This window comes from Neomonachus schauinslandi, chromosome X, assembly GCF_002201575.2.
Source record: "Neomonachus schauinslandi chromosome X, ASM220157v2, whole genome shotgun sequence".
In the NCBI taxonomy this organism is placed as follows: domain Eukaryota; kingdom Metazoa; phylum Chordata; class Mammalia; order Carnivora; family Phocidae; genus Neomonachus; species Neomonachus schauinslandi.
Window position 1 is genome coordinate 51,346,713 of NC_058419.1, and position 20,492 is coordinate 51,367,204.

At 39.2% G+C, this 20,492-nt stretch overlaps 1 protein-coding gene across 1 annotated transcript in view; it reads right to left on the reverse strand.

The window, feature by feature from the left end:
• DIAPH2 (diaphanous related formin 2) overlaps nt 1-8,320 on the reverse strand; it is a 979,600-nt gene extending 971,280 nt beyond the window's left edge. The window contains exon 1 of the mRNA XM_044911596.1: nt 8,189-8,320. Coding sequence (XP_044767531.1) covers nt 8,189-8,320 — 132 coding nt within the window. The remainder of the gene's footprint in view (nt 1-8,188) is intronic.
• Nucleotides 8,321-20,492: the final 12,172 nt, after the last annotated feature.

Consider the following 20,492-nt stretch of genomic DNA (forward strand, 5'->3'; position numbering starts at 1 on the left):
CTTTTCAGAATTAATGACAAATGGAAAATACCTATTCTAAGTGAGACGTTACACTAAGTCCTGTGCCTTGCTGAATTTCCTATCAGGTATGAGAATAAAATAAACAATATAAAGATATAAGAAATATAATAAATCTAGTTTAAATGGAGTCGCTAGTCCACATGGCACCTTTTTGTGAATTACAGAAAACAGCCCCCAGAAGATACAGTCTTGTGATTGAGCACGTGATTTGGTATGTGACATGACCTTTGTGGTCTCATATCCTTGAGCGTAGTGGCCCAGATCTCTATTATACATACAACTTCAAAATGTAAGTGTAGAGTCTATACAAGGTCTTGCTTTCTACATATAGAATCTTCATAAACAGCTTCGGCCAGCATAATATGCTGTTAAGCATTTGAAATATTATCAGTGATGGATTTCAAAGCGCATAAAACAATACCTCCACAGCTTTTCCTCCCCTCAGCAAAACAAAACAAACACATGCTACAACAATGATCCAGCCCCAACAATTATCACTCATCTCCTGGTTTGAGGAAAATTACCACCTGATTGGATCAGTAAATAGCCTAGAAGTTGCAGAGTGGAAATAGATTACTAGTCTAAATCTACTTGAATCCAAAGTTCAGGAAATGATATGCCTAATGCCTCCCGGTATAATAACGGCCCTGTCTCAATACAGAGATACTGTATAGGCTAAAACTAAACTGCTGTCTGGAAAGTAGTGGTTACACAATTTCTTTAGTAAATCTGTGTGGAGTCTAGGCTTTTTGCCCAAGCTGATTTCTCATAGTTACCCACTCCACCCATCCCCAGCTCCATCACCACATTAGTGTAGCCTGGTTTTCAATTTTAACCCCACAAATATCTAAATAAGAAAACTTAATAGTTCAGAGTTCTTTGTAAAGGTTTGCTCATCCAATTACCCATATTCAGCAACCTAGAGTATATTAAAGTGGCTAAAAACCAAACACAGACACCTCAATTACCAAATTGGCATTTGCAATGAAATAAAAACTAAAGCTAGCAACATATACTTAGCTGTGTGTGTGTGTATATCAAAGAGTTATATGAACCCTTTATCCAAGAACTCAAGAACACATTTCCTTTGCCCAACTATCTACAACATTTCCCTGGGAAGAAAATACTTATATATAAACCCCACCCTACTTCACAAATTGCAAAATGAAGAATGAGTGATTACCCAACCAGTGAGTGGAGCCAAAAGTCTTTTTTTTTTTTTTTAAGATTTTATTTATTTATTTGAGAGAGAGAGAATGAGAGAGAGCACATGAGAGGGGGGAGGGTCAGAGGGAGAAGCAGACTCCCTGCCGAGCAGGGAGCCTGATGCGGGACTCGATCCAGGGACTCCAGGATCATGACCTGAGCCGAAGGCAGTCGCTTAACCAACTGAGCCACCCAGCACCCGAGCCAAAAGTCTTAATTTGGTCTCTTTTCTATGGCACATAGTAGCTATTCTATGGAGTCTCCACACTTGAATAGATAACCTTTCCAGATACTTCTAATTAAAGACAGAGGGGCAGCTGGGTGGCTCAGTCAGTTAAGCGTCCCACTCTTGATTTGGCTCAGGTCATGATCTTGGGGTCCTGGGATTGAGCCCCACATCGGGCTCCATGCTCCATGCTGAGTTTGATTAAGAGATTCTTCTTTCCCTCTCCCTCTGCCCCTGCTCACGCATGCACTCACACTCTCTAAAATAAATCTTAAGAAAAAAGAACTAAAGACAGAAGTGAACTTAATTGGAGTTGATACTTTATGATAGCACTTTATGTGGAGTAACTTTAAATGAAATTTTACCATTAACTTTGGGGCGACTGGGTGGCTCAGTCGGTTAAGCATCCAACTCTTGGTTTCAGCTCAGGTCATGATCTCATGGGTCTTAAGGTTAAGCCCCACTTCAGGCTCCACGCTCAATGGGGAGTCTGCTTGAAGAGTCTCTTCCTCTACCCCTCCCCCAACTCACATGTACACACTCTCTCAAAATAAATCTTTAAAAAAAATTTCACCATTAACTTTAAGTTGTATTTGTTTAAGGAGCTCAGTGACATGTATATTAATTAGGCACACATTAGATTAAATCTCTATTCTTTGAGGCAATTAGGGATATTTGAATATGAGTTTAGTATTATATGATAACAAGCAATACATTATTCTTTTAAGATGCAACAGTGGCATGTGGTTACATTAAAAAAAAGTAATTTTTAGAAAAGCACACTGAAGTGTGTAGGAGCAAAATGACATGATATCTGAGTTTTGCATTAAAATTTTAGCAAGGAAAAAATAAAGGATGGATAAAAGCAAACGCTGAAAATCTATATAACTGCTAGATTGGGGGTAACGGATATATGGTGATTCATTACACTAACCTCTCTACTTTTTAGTATGTTTGCAAATTTTTATGTTTAAAAAAAAAAAGGCCATATTAACTAGCCCATATTACAAATAAAGTGACTATTTTTTATCTCTTTTACTTTTAGCTAGGTGAGAGACCAACAAATTAAGGATAGACAAAAATTCCTCATAATTATGACCAAATCTTTACCAAAGCATGTGGATATCTATCCCAGAATAACAAACAGATTTAGGGCTGTACCTATTTTCTCCCTTGGGTGACTACCAGAATTACCAGGTGACTGAATCAATAGGCTTTGGGAAATAATACATTCCTAATGAAGTCTTGGATTCCTACATAGACCTGCATGAATAGCCACCTAGAAGCTTCTCTCATGAAGTAGGCACTGCTATATAGAGCCTTAACAGCAGGAGAGACTGGTGGACAATTTGACAGTATTTGGTAGCTTACTCTCCCAAAAGCAATACAGAAAAACCTTCATCAAACAAAAGCCCGGGTAAGTGGTGATTAGTAAGAATTTTGTTTGCCACATTCTTTCATGAGAAAGGCACCAATACCCTCTCCCCAGGCCACCTCACATAAAGCAAGCAAAAATCAGAATTCACTTGAATGTCTGCTCAAGCTATGTCAGAGTAAATCAATCAGACTGAAACAAATTCAACCTAATCAGATAACTAAGTTTTAAATTAGTATGAGTTCACATCTGTTAGTCATAATAAATATATGTAAAAATATGTAAAATATATGTAAAAATATGTAAAATATATCTCAACCTTCCTTTATATGCATCAATTTTGAGCTGTCTAATGGGTATCTCCTACAAGATGCCCACTTGGATATCAAGTATATAACTATTATTTCAAGTCACCTGGTTATCATCTTAGTCTCTTCAGTTTTAAGACAAAATAGCATATCAAACACCCCAAATCTGACAGAAGGAACTGGTCTCTTCTGCATGGCAGACTGAATATAGGAATAGGGTAAGTTGGGTCTTCAATAATAATCCACATGGTGCTAGTGATAACAGTAATATTTAACCAAACATGCTGATTCATGGAAATTAGCCAAAGTATCCTGTTAAAGTGTTCTTTGGGACCAGATTGGCAAAGAATAGGATTTCACTTCAATGACATACTGCTACTGCCAGAGCTCTTGGTACGTGGAGTAAACTCTAGGTGGATTATAATTCTAATGGTTCCAAAAAGAGAGATTGAGTAATTTTTCACTTTCAGAGACCCTAAAGCATAATAACTCGGTGCTACAAGTACCTTTTGTAATAGAAGTGATAGATTTTAAACTTATCTCTAGGCCAGTCCCCTTAACATATCAGTGACTCAGTTTCCTTATTTGTACAACAGCAAGCTACCTGGCAAGGCAGAAGGCCAAAGATATCTAATAAAAGTCTGTTTTAAGATTTTCATTTATTTGTCAGAGAGAGAGCGAGCGAGCACAAGCAGGGGGAGCAGCAGGCAGAGGGAGAAGCAGGCTCCCCACTGAGCAAGGAGCCCGATGCGGGACTCTATCCCAAGACCCTGGGATCATGACCCAAGACGAAGGCAGATGCTTAACCAACTGAGCCAGCCGGGCATCCCTCTATTAAACATTTTTTAACAAAAATTTTAAATGTGTCAAATTGATAAACTGAAAGAAAATGGTAGCCTGGTTCTTAAAAAATACTATAGTAAAAAAAATGTTGGGGCGCCTGGGTGGCTCAGTCTTTAAACGTCTGCCTTCAGCTCCGGTCATGATCCCAGGGTCCTGGGATCGAGCCCCGCATCAGGCTCCCTGCTCGGCCAGGAGCCTGCTTCTCCCTCTCCCACTCCCCCTGCTTGTGTTCCCTCTCTAGCTGTCTCTCTCTGTCAAATAAATAAAATAAAATCTTAAAAAAAAAATATCTGTAGATACAAGATCAGCATGTAACATTCAGACTCATAATAGTTACGAATTCAGAATAAGGAAAACCCTTTGGTAAGCTGAAGTAATCAGTGAAGTTTTAATGAAAGAATGAGGGAATTTTGAGACACAAGCTGGGCTGTGAAAGGCAGGCGAGGTTTATAAAGGAGAAACACAAGGTGGATATTTCAAATTTGGTGAAGATGTTCAGTGTGGGTGGCAAGAAGGTGAGGCAATGGAGTGGCAGGAGGAAACTGAAGTGCAGAGAAATATGCCTAGTAAATAGATGAACTAGTAAATGGATGAGTAGATGAGCTGCAACTGGAATCCAGGTCTCTAAACATCAACCACTCTGTTCCTCCTAACTGGTCTTCCTGCCTCCATTCTGGCACCCCTCTCCAAGAAATTCACCATTGTATCAATTAAATCAAAACATGATTTATTCATTTAAAAAACCAAACCAAATATCCAGGAAGTTATACAATAACCAAAAAATTAACTTCTGTTACATCAAGTTACTAATTTGACTCCACTATCTAAAGAACAAAAGGCTTCAGGAATGATACAGAAACACAAAATCAAAATGCAAAAACATGTGAGGGGTGTTAGTTCTACCTTAACAATGGCCTCTTTTAATGGTCAAGCCCTTGCCTTAAATATGTGGGATTCAAGATGCAGCTCCTTCATAATACTTCTAGAGCTCTACTAGATTTGACAAAATACACTCCATGATTGACACCAAATTACTAATTAATCTAAGATTCATGCTGCTTGATGACATGCTACAATCTGGGCCTAACCAAAGAGTTACATAAAATACAAAGCTTTACTACTAATGCATTATTCAAAATGTGAGAAGTTCAAGAGAAGACTGCCTTCAGTAAAAAGAATCAAAAAGGGTCATTATGAGAATTCACAGATGAAGAAAATTAAACTAAGTTCTGTTAAATTTTGATTTAGTCTTAAACAGAAGTCATTAAAGTCTTGAAATGTCACTGAAAAATATTATAATACCCATCAAAAAAAAATTCTAATACCCATCAAAAGGCTGAGATATAAATTAGAGTAGTTCCTCTCAACAGAAAACATACATTCCTTCTCCAGTTTTCCAGAACAATGAGGAACTAAATGAAAACTGAATCACAAGCCTTATACTGTAATGAATCCACTATAACTATTGTTACTTTTTCTACGTAATGGAAACTTTCATCTTAGCTAATACTATATATAGACATTATCTAATTATCTTTTTACTCCCAGATGAATAATATTCAATATCAATCATTTGTGTGATCAGTACTATTTTCCTTCTCCCTTCATCACTGACCTCCTCCCCTCCCTAGTAACTTGGAGTGGAATCAACTGGCATTTCCTTTACCCTCTCTCTTTGGTAACCTAATAGTTCTTAGGCTTCTATCGGTGACAGGTGCCAATGAGAAACTGATGAAAACTATGAGACCCAGAAAAATGAATGTACCTACATACACTCAAATTTTTCATACAATTTCAGGAGTTTAAGAACCCCTATCCCCCACAATCACCTACACAAATAATTTCTAAGATCATATAGCTCTCTTTTATAATCTCACACAACTCCTTTATATACATATACAATTAAGAACTATTACAGTGATTAATGACATAATACTCAAAATAATAAAATTAAGTCTAGATAAAGCTTTATCTTACTGGCAATATTTTAAGTTAAGAACCGCAGATGAACTCCATCCTAAAAGGCCTTAGAAGAACATGTTGAGCACTTCAATAAGGCAACTTAAAATAATGAGTAAGGCGTTTATTTAAAAAAAAAAAAAAAGTCTACCAAGTCTTGTTGTTTGGTCAACTTGCTTGCCTTAAAATGTGCTGAAATGTCTTCCTAAATTTTTTATTAACTCTGACACATCTGCTTGTAAAATCATGTAAGGCTCCGAAGTTAATCTGAGCAAAAAAGAAAGTTCCAATTGATAGTAACAAACTCTTGGATTCAAATACGTGTTCTACTACATCAAGCTATGTTCAACACTGAACGCCGTTAGCTAGTAAGTGAAAGTGATACCATCTCATAACGATCTAGTTACCTCGTCAAAGCAAGTAAAACATAAAAGATGAAACAGGACAAATACCAAAGGGAAAGGAAGAATATAATCAAAGTGTTATTACTAACAGAGATAAGTGCTTTCTTGAAAGTGTAGTTCCTAAAAGTAGAAGCTTCTTGCTGGATGTACCAAACTATTCGTGGACACTGAGTTCACTTTTATTTTTGCTGAAACTTTTAATCATTGTTTAAATCACAGTTTTGCACTGGGTCAAAATAAAAAAAAGGAAATATTTACCACAAACTGATAAATTTCAAAATCATATCAGAATTTTTAAATATATTAAACTTTGGTGATACACTCACAAAACTTTTCTTAAGTTTCATGATGCTGGGGGCACCTATTAAACCCATTAACCCTCTGCCAGCAAAGACAATTCACAAAAAGCAGTTTCTTCATTTGTAAATACTAGGTTAACAGGACATATCAAGTAAGCAAGTTCTCAATTTGCCTCAAGTTAGGGTGGAATTGATGAGACTTTAAACTGTTCATTTTATTCTACCTCACTAAGTCCCTTCCCTACACAATGGAAATCTGTGTATTTCCTGAAATAATACTTCGACCAGTAAGGACAATCCATAATTGAAAGGCAAACTGAAAGCAAGAGAGAGAAGTGCAACAGGTACATACCAATGATCAGATGCCATAAGAAAAGGCTTTAGTAATGTCACTAGTCTCCTCCCCTATTACAAACAAGTTGCTGGTTAAAACTGAAAACTAAATGTGCAACATGTGCTTGTACTTCAGAGTCAGAGGAAGAACCTTCAAACAGGACTTATTTGCTCAATCTGTGCAGGAAAACTATTTTCCCTCATGCCACCCAAATTATAAACTTTATTGATAAATGTCTGCATATTTGCCATGGTTGGGAAAAATAGACTGCAGTCAATATATTTTGTTAATGTTACCAGTTTTTAAATTTCACTATTAAGCCATTTTCATATAAACTAAAAAAAAAAAAAAAAAGAGGAACCCTTTTAACTGATGAGTTGAGGAAACTCCAGTATTTCCCAACCTAATACCAGGCCCCATAGATTACATTCCTCGGCACATTAAGTCAGTGGCAGGAAATGGACTGCTACCACTGGTTCACACACTTTCAGGGCAATGAAACTTGTGCAGTCTTAGGGCTTTTGAGCGTTCTTAATCAACTAAGTGGAAGGACTGTAATGACTCTATTATATACACAACAGTTGGTGGTACCTCACCCAGCCTCGAACTCCCACGCTCCCCCCACTTTTACAAATGTTTCTTGGGTGAGCACAGGGAAGAGGCAACGGGAAAAAGCGCACGTAGGCGACTCTTCTTAGATTTCTGGTGAAGTACAAAGACTAGGAGCCTACGCTTTGTGTTTTTAAGGGTGAGGCTGGTTTGTAAGTCTGTGGGTGGGCTCCCAAGTATCTGGGTTGAAAAGAAAAGAGGTTCCCCTACCCGGACACTAAGTATTAAGAGTCAAAACCCAGCAACTGACTGAGGTGGGAAAGAAAGGAATCGCGGGAATATTCGTGCCCACAAGTTAGACAAACAACAGACCCTACCCAGGAACTCGGAGTCTCCCCAAGTTGGGGTGGGGCCTTTCTCCTTTCCGCACTGCCTCGCGGAATGGTAAGAGTGAGAAAGGGGTTAAATGGAGAAGGGGGTGCTCTTCCGCCCCCACGCCGTCTCCGCGCCTCGGCGTGGCCGCTCCTTGAGCGGCTCCCGGAGTAGCACAGCCAGATCGCGGTTAGCCTTGGGAAGGGGCCCCGGGTTCCCCCGTGCGCAACAGCCGGAGGATCCCGGGGCTCTCGATGTCCCCAAGGCCGGCGGGGACTGCGGGAGCACTCACCAATTTGGGTTTGTTTTTCGTTTCCTCTTCGTTGGCGGCCCGGTTCCCCGCGCTCCGCTTGTTGCTCCGGCCCCCACCGGGTTCCTCGCTGCCGCCTCCCGCTCCCGACGCCGCCGCCCCGGGCTGCTCCATCTTTCTCCGGCCTTATCACCTGTGACCTGTAACCCCACCTCTCCTCAACTTGGGGAAGCCCCCTCGGGGTGGTCCCGCTGCCCCAGCTGATTCGGTATCACCTCTTCCTGGTGAGAGTGTGTCTGCCTGGGGAGCTGCCGATTTCAGGCTCCCGGCTCCCAGGCACCCCCGACGCAACACGCCTCTACCACTACTCGGCGCTGGGGCAAGCCCTGCCCCTGAGCAGCTGCAATTACCGCGGTCGCTGGCGCCGCCGCCCTCAGGGCGGTGTTTAAGGGTGGAGGGAAAGTAGGTGCCTATCTCTTTAAGAGGGCCTCGACACACGTGATTCATCAAAGTACCCGCAGTCAGCCGCCTGGGCGCGGAAAGCTGCTTCCTACTCCCAGTGCGGAGCGGGCCCCAGCTACTGAGCATGCCCAGCGCAGCGACGGGCGCCAGTGGATAGGAGAGGACTTTAAGCTGCGGTTAAGCACTGATTTCACTTCCTAGGGGCTCAGCGTGAGATGGAAGGGAACTAGCCAAGAGAAAGGAGGTATAGCCCATTTTAGAGATGGGGAAACTGAGGCCCGGAAGGATTCAAGTATGAGTTTAACTGGCAGGTGTACCTGAGTATCCGCTTCCCCTAGTGTAGGCCAGAGCACCTTCCCCACGGACGCCTTGCTGGGGGTGTGGTCCTGCTAGGCTCTGTGGGAGGGGTAGATTGGCAAGACAGCTGGCATCGTATAGGAAAACTACCATTGGGAGCACTGATTAATTACCTAGACAGACTGTATGGGTCAAAGTGGACAGAGGAGGGTGCTTTGTATTGCCATGATTGCTTTGAGATCAAAGAAATACAGTCGTTCCTTTATTCCCATGCTGCTGGGTAGTAGAAGCAGCAGGCATCCACCACCTAATCTTGGGGGAAGGGGGAGCAGTTAAGGCTCTTTAACTAAAGCACCCATAGAGAGCTAGCAATTGGATTGAGTGCTATTTTCAGTTTCTGGGACTAGTTTAGGTTTAGGGTTGTTGTGGGGAGTAAGATCATGTGTGTCAAAGCTTTGTTTAAAACGTAAATCTCTACACAAATGCTAGGTGTTTTTGTGCAGCAGCAGCAGGGTACTGTAAGCATCGTTAGTCTTTAGTGCTTGTCTTGTCAGGAAGAGGCCCAAGCTATATTTCTAACATCTTTTTTAAACAGGGCCCTCTAAAAATAGTGTTCACACTGAGACCATTGCAGGGGCAGAGCAGGATTTGAATGAACCACCATCATAGAATGAGAGCACATATGCTAGTGAAGCCTGAAGTGTAACCTCAGATACTAAGTCTACTAACATGTCCATGTGTCTGTTACTCAGATATCTTCAGGCTATGACTTCTTTTGCCCTCCCCTTCAACCTAAATTCAACTATGGCAAATCTAATTTGTTTATGAGCATATTTATTGGGAGTGCACTACAATAAATTTGACCATGCTATAGATGTGATGAGGCAATTAACTGGGACAGTAGAGTGAAAAAAACATAATATTATCTAAAAACAGTTTTAATCCTGGCTGTCATGGTCATTAACTTTCTTTTTAATCATGCAGGTGGTAAACTACCCAAAAACAACACAGAAGAGGAAATCCATGCTCCCAGACAGGGTGGACAAGGAGCCCTAAGGTAAATTAGCTTTGTCTAAGTTTCTATCTTAAAATTTGATGTATATTTTGAACTCAACTCACTATATGCACACAAACACATATGTGATTTAACTTAAATGTTTCCCCTCCTGAAAAATTGAGTAAAAATGCATGCTACAGAAAGACATGACCTGTTTACCCAATGCTTTCATCCAATTCCTGTTTAAGAGATGTGGATATGGGTGAGAATCCTCCAAGCTCAAACATGGATCAATAATCTGCTGCATGGGTATTTATTAAGCTCCTTAGAGTATACCAGGTGCTATACAGAGTGTTCTGGGTTAGAAGAATGAAGTGGACACACTTTCTGCCCTTTAGAACTTCATAGTCTACCGGGAGAGACAGATGATTAAAGAACTGCACTTCAGGACAACAGATATGAACAGGGAGCTCATAGAGCACATGAGGGAGGTAAACCACCAGAATGTCAAGGTTCCAAGACACCTTCCCAAAGAGAATGATGTTTGAGCTAAGTCTTAAAGGTATAATTAAAGTTAGTATTTGTTGATAGCCTACTAAATATTAGGTACTGTGCTAGGCATTGTGGATACAATAGTGAACAAGACAGATATGGCTTGCTCTTATAGGGTTTTCAGGCTATTGGAAAGCATATTAAAACTGTGTTGAGCAATTACAAGGCAAAGAAAGAGGGGGAAGAGCATTTCAGGCAAGGGAAATGACAATAGCATGTGCAGAGACCCTATGGTTAAGAAATTGAGGGCATCTGGGGGGAGAAGGCTTCTGTTGCCAAGAGAAAAAGTGGAATAGATAAGCAGTTTCCAGATCATGAAGGACTTTTAGGTCTCATTAGTGTGGTTTTAAAAGGGAGAAGGCGTTGTAATACAAATGGCCTGTTTGGAGTATGTTAATAAACTTGAAAATGGTTTGGCATTATTTGAATATAAGGTTGGGTTTCACTATCCTCAGGCCAAGCGAAGCTACATTTGAAATCCAGTTAGTTAGAGGTATGTGTAAAAGGTGCATAATCTTTACTGCAAAAAGTGAAAAAATCTCTTCCTGATATGGCTTACATTTGACTTTACTGTGATTACCTCGGCCCCATCTTAATTCTTGATGTTTGTTTTTTAGCATTTTGCTTCAGGTAATGTAAACAGTAATTAAACAACACCCTTCCTTCCTACATCAAGGTCATTGGTCTCTCTTGGAAACTAATACATGAAAGAAACCACTACTGTCCTGCAAGGATTTGTCCACTGATTATGAACCAGGCACCTCACCAAGTACAGTCCTAGGGCTGATCTCACTGCACATACATTCCTTTGTTTTTACCTTCCTGGGACACACAGATAGTTTGGTGGATGGAGAGACCTCTTTTCTCTCATGCTGAAAAAAGAAGGAGGCTACTAACATCAGTCGAGATATCAAAAGTTTATGTTAGACCCGCTGACCTTGTAGTCTCTCCCTCTGGCTTCTCATGAGTTTAGCATCCAGTTAACATTAAAAACTGAGCCCTAGGTGAAAAGAAAGATAAAAGGCTGCTAGGTTCTGTCTTTCTTCAAATTGACCTTAGAGTCATTTGTTACCCCAGAGGTTTCTGATGAGCCTCATACTACCCCTCTTGTTTTCTGTGTCTCCCTTCTGCTGAATGTTCTCTTCTAAACGATCTGGGTCATTAATAAAGAAATGAAAGGAAACGTGGATTAGACAGAAATGAGAAATAATCCCCTTTAGGGTCATGGAAAAACATTTGTGATATAAAATTTGCCTAAGAGTAAAGTTATTTTAGTAAGTTATTTATTAAGCATATACTATGTGCCAACACCAAAATAGATGTACAGAAAAAAAATACCAGACATTCTGCTATAATGTTACATATGTCTTCCTGAAGAATCTCCTGTTCTATAGAATTGCACACTGGGAAAAACAGGGATTCTAGGGAAACATGGTTAGGGAAGATCACTTAAATCCAGTGCAACTTTATAATCAGAGCACTAACAAAAACAAGTAAGATTTAACAAGGTTAAATCTCCACTGGCATTTGCTCCATCATCACAACCCTCAATGCTTGGTAGCCTTCATGCTTCTTCCTTCCTGATATGGATCCTCAAGGGCATTAACTTTTAATAGATATTATCTTTATCAGAATTAAAAATCTAATTGAGGGGTGCCTGGGTGGCACAGTCAGTTAAGCCTCCGACTCTTGGTTTCGGCTCAGGTCTAGATCTCATGGTCCTGAGATCCAGCCATGTGTTGGGCTCAGCAGGGAGTCTGCTGGAGATTCTCTCTCTCTCCCTCTCCCTCTCCCTCTGCCCCCCGACTTGTGCTCTCTCTTTCTCTCTCTCAAATAAATAAATAGATCTTTTTAAAAAAATCTAAAGAGTACCCAACTTGTTAAAATCTGTGGTAAAATGTCTTCACAGCTTCACTACCAGTAGTCACAGCTTCACCAGATAGTTTAATGTAAGGAACTTAGAGGTTGTTGAAGCCACTATACCAGTCATACTGAAGGGGCAGAGTCTGGTGCAAGATTCTTCTTTTTTTCTTAAAGTCTTCATATATTGCTAGGATTTATGCTTAATTGTGAGAAAGCTTGCTCCTCATCACCTCAAAATTTAAAGTGCTAAGAAAATTCACATGTGAACCAACTGGACTTCCACATAATTCTTCTATTTACCAATTGCTAATGTGCTGTTTGTGGTACACAAACACTTGTAATAAAACAGACTGTGAAATGGAAAATCCCTGCCATTAATAGCTATAAAATCTACTATAAAACAACAAATTTGTGAAACGGTAAGAGAAAATCAGCTGCCTAAATTGGAGGTACTAACTCTAAATTCAACATAACATGGTAAAGGGGTGAGATTGGTTGGACTTAGAATAGATGAAGAAGTTCTCAAGGAGAAGGTAGAACTTGAGCTGCTGAGGTATGAAGCAGAAATCAGATGTGAATAGGCAAAGCTAAGAAAGGAAGTAAGGAAAAGACAACATATAGAATGGTCTGGAAACAATACTGACCAATGATGTTGAGGGGCCAGTGGGGCTTGAGTAGAATGCTAAGAACATAGATGTTGAATAACAGTAGGAAACATGGTTGTCCTACTAGCATTTTCCCAGAATGTAAACAGATTTGAATGTAAGACATAGTGGTAGTAATGCCTAAAGATCTTTAGCAGGAATGTTATAAAATAAAGAAGTAAGGAGCTGGCCTGGCAGTGGCATGCAGAATAACTTTTTTTTTTCTTTTTTTAAATTTAAATTCAAAAGTATAGTATTGGTTTCAGGAGTAAAATTTAGTGATTCATCACTTACGTACAACACCCAGTGCTCATCCCAACAAGTGCCTTCCTTAATGCCCATCACCCATTTATCACATCCCTCTACCCATCTCCCCTCCATCTACCCTCAGTTTGTTCTCAATAGTTAAGAGTTTGCCTCCCTCTCTGTTTTGAACTTATTTTATTCTCCCTTCGCTAACCCTAACCCTTCCCCTATGTTCATCTGTTTTGTTTCTTAAATTCCACATATGAGTGAAATCATATGGTATTTGTCTTTCTCTTACTGACTTACTTCACTTAGCATAATGCACTCTAGTTCCATCCACATCATAGCAAATGACAAGATTTCATTCTTTTTTATGGCTGAGTAATTTTCCATCATATGAATATATATATTCTTATAATGGTGTATATATACCACAGCTTCTCTATCCATTCTTCAATCTGTGGACACATGGGCTGTTTTCGTAATTTGGCTGTTGTTGATAATGCTGCCATAAACATCAGAGTGCATATATCCCTTCGAATTAGTGTTTTTGTGTTCTTTGGGTAATTATCTATTAGTGCAATTGCTGGATCACTGGGTAGTTCTGTTTTTAACTTTTTGAGGAAACTCCATACTGTTTTTCAGAGTGGCTGCACCAGTTTGCATTCAAACCAACAGTGTAAACGGGTTCCCGTTTCTCTGCATCCTTGCCAATACCTGTTCTTTCTTGTGTTGTTGATTTTAGCCATTCTGACAGGTGTAAGGTGATATCTCATTGTAGTTTTGATTCATATTACCCTGATGATCAGTGATGCTGAGCATCTTTTCATGTGTCTGTTGGCCATCTGTATGTCTTTGGAAAAATGTTCATGTCTTCTGCCCATTTTTAACTGGATTATTTGTTTTTTGGGTGTTGGGGTTTTTTAAAATTTTTTAAGTAAACTTGCCACACGTGGGGCTTGAACTCACAATGGGTGCTGAGTTCAGTAAGTTCTTTATAGATGTTGTATACTAACCCTTTATCAGATATGTTATTTGCAAATATCTTCTCCCATTCTGTAGGTTGCCCTTTAGTTTTGTTGATTTTTTCCTTCACTGTGCAGAAGCTTTTTCTTTTGATGAAATAAGTCAGTCAGAGAAAAACAAGAACCATATGATTTCACTTATATGTGGAATCTAAGAAACAAAAGAAAGGAGCAACAGGGGAAAAAAGAGAGGCAAACCAAGAAACAGACTTAACTAGAAAGAACAAACTGTTTCCGGAAGGGAAGTGGGGGGATGGATTAAGGATTGCACTTGTGATGAGCACCAGGTGTTGTGTGGAAGTGTTGAATCACTGTATTGTACACCTGAAACTAATATTACACTGTGTTAACTAACTAGAATTTAAATAAAAACTTAAAAAAATAAAGGAACAAACTGTTTCCACAGATTATATACAGGAGACAACGGAAAAGAAAGAGTAGACAAGAATTACTAAAATGTTGGCCCAAGGACATAAAAACCTAGTAGCAAACTGGGAGATACTATCTCAAGGTATTTGTCATTTGCAGACAGCCATGCCAAGGAGCCTGGTACCCAAAAACTAAAGAGACTAATTACAGCAGGACAGGAAAGCTAAGAAGCTTCCTGTAGTCACCAACAGGAAGAGCCTGGGCAGGCTGGTAAAGCAGAATGAAGGGTTGTGTAACAGTAGGCAGTAAGCAGGCAAACAGCTAGACTCTAGAAGTCCAGAATTGGATGTCCTGGCAGGCAGGCAGAGAATAGAATCCAGTCTGCTGGCAGGCAATAGGCAGATAAGCAGGAATCCACTGATGGGGGATTGGGATTAAGAAACAAATTAGCAGTCTCTTAAACAGTCTGGCAAGACACTGCTAAACAAGGCAGGGCACCAGACCTAAAGAAATTGGCATAACAGATGAAATCTACAAAGAAAGGCAGATACCGGTGAATAAAAGATGGCAACAAAGACACCCAGTTTAAGTGGTCTGTGAGATCACAGTAGGACCAGAAGGGATAGGTCCACTTGATGCTAAGCCACAAACTATTGAAATACTCCTCCTTGAATCCTCTCTGACTAGGAACAAGATCGGTCGCAGTGAAGAAAAAGTAGACAACAAGAAAAAGCCTGGAAAAAATAATGACCAATAGCGGTCACTTACCTGAAGTAAAGGTTAATGTGTTCAGTTGTGATGATTACAGGGATTGGGGCTGGAAGCCAGGCAGCTAAAACATAGCCCCACAAAAATTAGTCCAAAAGACTACGGTACCAATTTCTCCTTTTGGGGAAAGTGTTGAGACTAATAGAGACTGAGAATTCCCAGAATCATACCACCTATGGTTTTATACAGTATACTGAAAACCAACCCTTTGAATTTTATATGGAAAATATGCTTCTAACAAAGAACAGACTTCCCTGTTAACCAAAGTCCCAAAGCAATTTTTAAGAGTGGCTTAACAGATCATAAATGATAATTGTCCAGTCTATAAGTTAGTAAGACATAGGTATAGTAATAAACAGTGAGGGGAAAACTTTCAATTTGCTTGCTAAACTATGTGGATCAGAGAAATACACATTGGTGTTAATAGGGATGCTATTTATTTAAGAAGCTGAGGGGGTTTTTTAAGAAAAAAATCAGTATGTATAAACAGTGTCTTGAAGATAAATGTAGTTCAAAAGTGAGACTAAAATTATGCAACTAAAACCTATTGCCTCTTTTACTTTGTGGTTTATTCTCTGACCTTTTCAAAATATAATTAATCATGAAAATTGAAGAAGACATGTTTGACATCTGTAAATAATAACTTGTTTTCATATCTAGGTATCAGTAGTTAGGCAAGTCTTAGAAATAGGTTTATTTTGGGGCAACTGGGTAGCTCAGTCAGTTATGTGTCCGACTCTTGATTTTGGCTCAGGTCATGATCTCAGGATTGTGAGATCAAGCCCATCTTCTCACTTTCCCTCCCCTTCTGCCTCTCCCCCCCCTCAACACATGTGCACGCACCCTGTCTAAAAAAAAAAAAAAAGGTTTATTTTGTTTTATATATTCTCCCACATAAATTTTAGCAGCTTTATTGAGATATAATTCACAAATCATACATTTCGCCCTTTTAAAGTGTACAATTCAGCTTTTTTAATATATTCACAGAGTTGTATAACCATCACTGCAATCAATTTTAGAATATTTTCATCACACCAGAAGGAATCTTGTCTTTAACCATAACCCCTCCTCAGTCCTCCCAAACCACACCCCTCCCAACCCAAGGCAACCACTAACCCACTTTTATGTCTCTCTAGATTTCCCTCTTCTAGGCATTCACATATAGAATCTTAAAATGTATGGTGTTTTATTAACTGGATTCTTTCACTGAGAATAATATTTTCAAGGTTCATCCATTCCACATCAATTTTTATCTGTTCATTATTACCTGTTTGTTCCTTAGCATAAATACAAATCAGTTGTTTAAGCCACCTCCCCTGCTATACACACAATAACAAGCATATACCTACTTACCATTCCAAAGAATTGATATTCTCATGTGAACACCAATCTTGTCCTTCCTCTCCTGGCAAAAGCAGGAAATTCAGGGTTTGATTTTGCTATACAATGATATAAGAGTTTCTTTCTGACCCAGAGCCTGATGTATGGAAATGACCACAAACACCGTATTTAATCAAGTATACATTATGTACCAGAACAACTCTTAGGAGTTTATATAGACTAAACAGGACAACCCATTAACCGATTACATTAAATTGTATATTACCTAATACAGTAGTGGAAAATATATAGTTCTTATCCTACTTATTTTTAAGTCTTCCGTTCCAACATATTAGAAGCTAAATGGCATCTACATTGGCATCAGATTCATTCAGAAAGCCTTCTTTAAGATATGCACGTGAATTTTTAAGAAAATTTTTGGAAAAGACTTTTAATCTACAGAATAAAGCTTTTGCATTGCAGGTAAAGCTCTATATGTGATCCTACAATAATATATAACTGTCATTAGATTACTTTTTCTTTTTACACTATTTTTTGTGATTAAATATAAGACTATAAAGTAATAAGATTTTAGCTAGCATATTAGAACTTATACATATCATTTGAATTATATTAACAAATACTGAGTAGTAAATATGTCTAGGGCATGGTGCTAAGGATAAATGAATGATAACACTATTCAAGATCTCATTTGGCTTAGGATATTGTCGAGGCAACTGACAAGAACTCATCTGACTGCAAAAGACTATTACAGATGTCTAGAGGATGGGGAAGGTTTTTTTTTTTCTTTTTACAAGGTTTTCTTTTTTAAAGATTTTATTTGAGAGAGAGAGAAAGAGAGACAGAGCATGAGCATGAGCAGGGGGGAGGAGGCCAAGGCAGAGGGAGAAGCAGACTCCCCACTGAGCAGGGAGCCGACGTGGGGCTCAATCCTATGACCTTGAGATCATGACCTGAGTGTAAGGCAGATGCTTAACCAACTGGGCCACCCAGGTGCCCCAAGAAAGGGGAAGGTTTTATGGAAAGGCTATGCCTTTAAATATAAGTAGGACCCCCAAAAGTTGGAAATTAGAGGAAAGGGCTTTTGAGGGAGAGGGAACAACATGAGCAAAAGCTTAGAGAAAGGAAAATGTGGGCTGGGTTTGGAAATTGATTAGTCATCTAATGGAGCTGGAAGGTAGGTTTTATGACTGTATAGTGGGAGATAAAGCTGGGAAAGAGGGGCCAAATCAGGAAGACTTTGAATGCCATTCTGATTTTATTCCATAACTGTGGAGAGTTGCCAGAAATATATGAACAGGAAAAACACATGATTAGACATGTATTTTAGGAACAGTGCTCTGGCATTGGTATGTAGAATGGTTTATAAGATAACACACTGGAGACAAGGAGATAAATTAGGACACCACTTTCAAAAGTCATTCTCTTATTGGAGAATGAGTACTTTCGCTCAACCTGACTGCCAGTTATAGGAACCTGACCTAGTGCAGATATCCAAAATAGTCCAGAAAAGGAGGAGGGAGAAAAGTGAGCCAAGGCAAAAATCTGCTAAGAAAAACCAAGACTCAAAAAATAAACATAGTGCAAAGGTCTAAAGTAGTCCTGTTAGATTTGACTTATAGATTCAAGAGTTTGCAAGTTACAGCCAGGATCATAACTAGGTGTCTTAAGGGAGGAAGGAAAATCAATGGTAAACAGCCTGAAGGCATCCATAACTTGTTGATTGGTGGATATGAGATGCATAATTGAGTTGGGCTGGTTCAAGGGACCCAAGGCAGTTAATAAGATATTTCAGTGATAGACATGCAATAATAAGACAGTAGAAGAAAGTATGGAAAGATAGGAACAGACTTCGCAGATCATATTTATAGGATCTACTGACCTGATATGGGAAATAAGGGAAAGGGAAAAGTAGAAGATAATTCTGAGGTTTCAAACCTGAGTTACAGGGAGAGTGATAATTTTGCAATGCAGATTGAGAATCAAAGAGGAGAAATATATTTTGAAAAATATAATGCTGAGTTATGTATGAAGGATGCCACATTTCAGGTTCCTGCAAAATATGCAGATGAAGACATCATTAGACATTAGGTCTTGTGTTTCTGAAAAAGTTTGGAGATAGATTATTTAGAGTCATTTACATAGCAATATTAGTTGAAGATGTGGTAGTAGGTAAGATCACCAAGAAAGAGAGTGGGGAGGGTTATGAAAACCAAAGAAAGAAGTTTGTTGAAAGCTCATTTTAAGTGTGGACAAGGGGAAAGTAGTAATCCAAGGATATAGCTTAGCAGTTTATTACTCATGGTAGGTTCTGAGATTTCAGTTCAGTGTGACAGGAATGGCAATGATACCATGATACTAGAATGAAGATTGGGAATCTTAGAGGAGAAATATTTTTTATGGGGGATGGCTGGATGCTAAGAAAAAAACTCAGGCAGGTAAGATGGGATCTAGGAAAGTGCAATAACAGAGACCATACGTTAATTTTGAAGAGATGATAGCCAGCAGCAACATCAGAAAGGAGGAGGTCTTTGGTGACATTAAAAACAAATCAGGAAACCAATGAGCAGATTTCTTTTCGGAAACAATACACATTTGAAAGACTATACATACATTAAAATAAAGCTAACATTGCTCAGAACTACGAGATTGCTTGCTGTCAGAAACAGTTCACCAGCCAAACAAGAAAAAGTCTAGTTTTTTTTCATAGAGCGTACTTGCTCTTGACATATACGTGTGTTTCTGTCAGCTTCTTTCTCTTTTACTTGTCTCTCTTCTTTCTTCCCTCCTTTCTTAGTTCATTATCCTTTCCATCTTGCCAGATGTAGTAATGTAAACCCTTCACTCCCTGTTCCATGAAAGTCTCTCCTGGTGTACTGGGACCAGATACAGAGTAGAGGGTCTATACAGGGTAGAGAAAAGTCCAAGGTGCCAAGTTGAAACTAAGAACTATGGGGAGCAGTACTCAGAATGTATCAGAAAGTAGACTGACTTCCATAATTTTATTTGTGTGCTAGAAGCCTACTCTAAATGCTAGAGGTTTATGACATGCAAATTACAGTAAGTTAAGGATTGCTTAGATATATCCTTATATACTAAAAAGCATACACAAAGCACACAAATAGATATAGACATAGATAAATCTTTTATCATGTTAATATATACATATACAAACATGTCCACATTAATAATGACACACATGGAAAATGAATATGAATATGAGAGACCACATTTATTTTGGTTATTCAGGAGTAAATTGCATTTCATTTTCTTTTTTTTAAAGATTTTATTTATTTATTTGACAGAGAGAGAGACAGGGAGATAAGGAACACAAGCAGGGGGAGTGGGAGAGGAAGAAGCAGGCTTCCTGCTGAGCAGGGAGCCCGATGGAGGGCTCGATCCCAGGCTGAGCCAAAGGCAGACACCTAACAACTGAGCCACCCAGGCACCCCTGCATTTCATTTTCTAGAATTTCATTTATTCTTCCTCACTGTTACTTCTAGAATGCTGAACTAGCTTAATTTGGACAGTGAACTACACTTTGGAAATATGTTTCAAGAGCTCTAGAACATAAATCCTACATCTTGATTCTGAGTTCTTACCTCTAAAGAGCACATTGCCAAGATCATTGTCTCTAATTTAAAGACTTGGCCCTGGGTGATTATGGCAAGTCAGGATCCATAGCCACACCTGCCAGCTTTGCACATCAAGGCAATTCACAAAAAAGGGCTTAGAGGACAAGTCGGGAGATAGACAGGTGGTTAATATAAACAGTGTTGAGC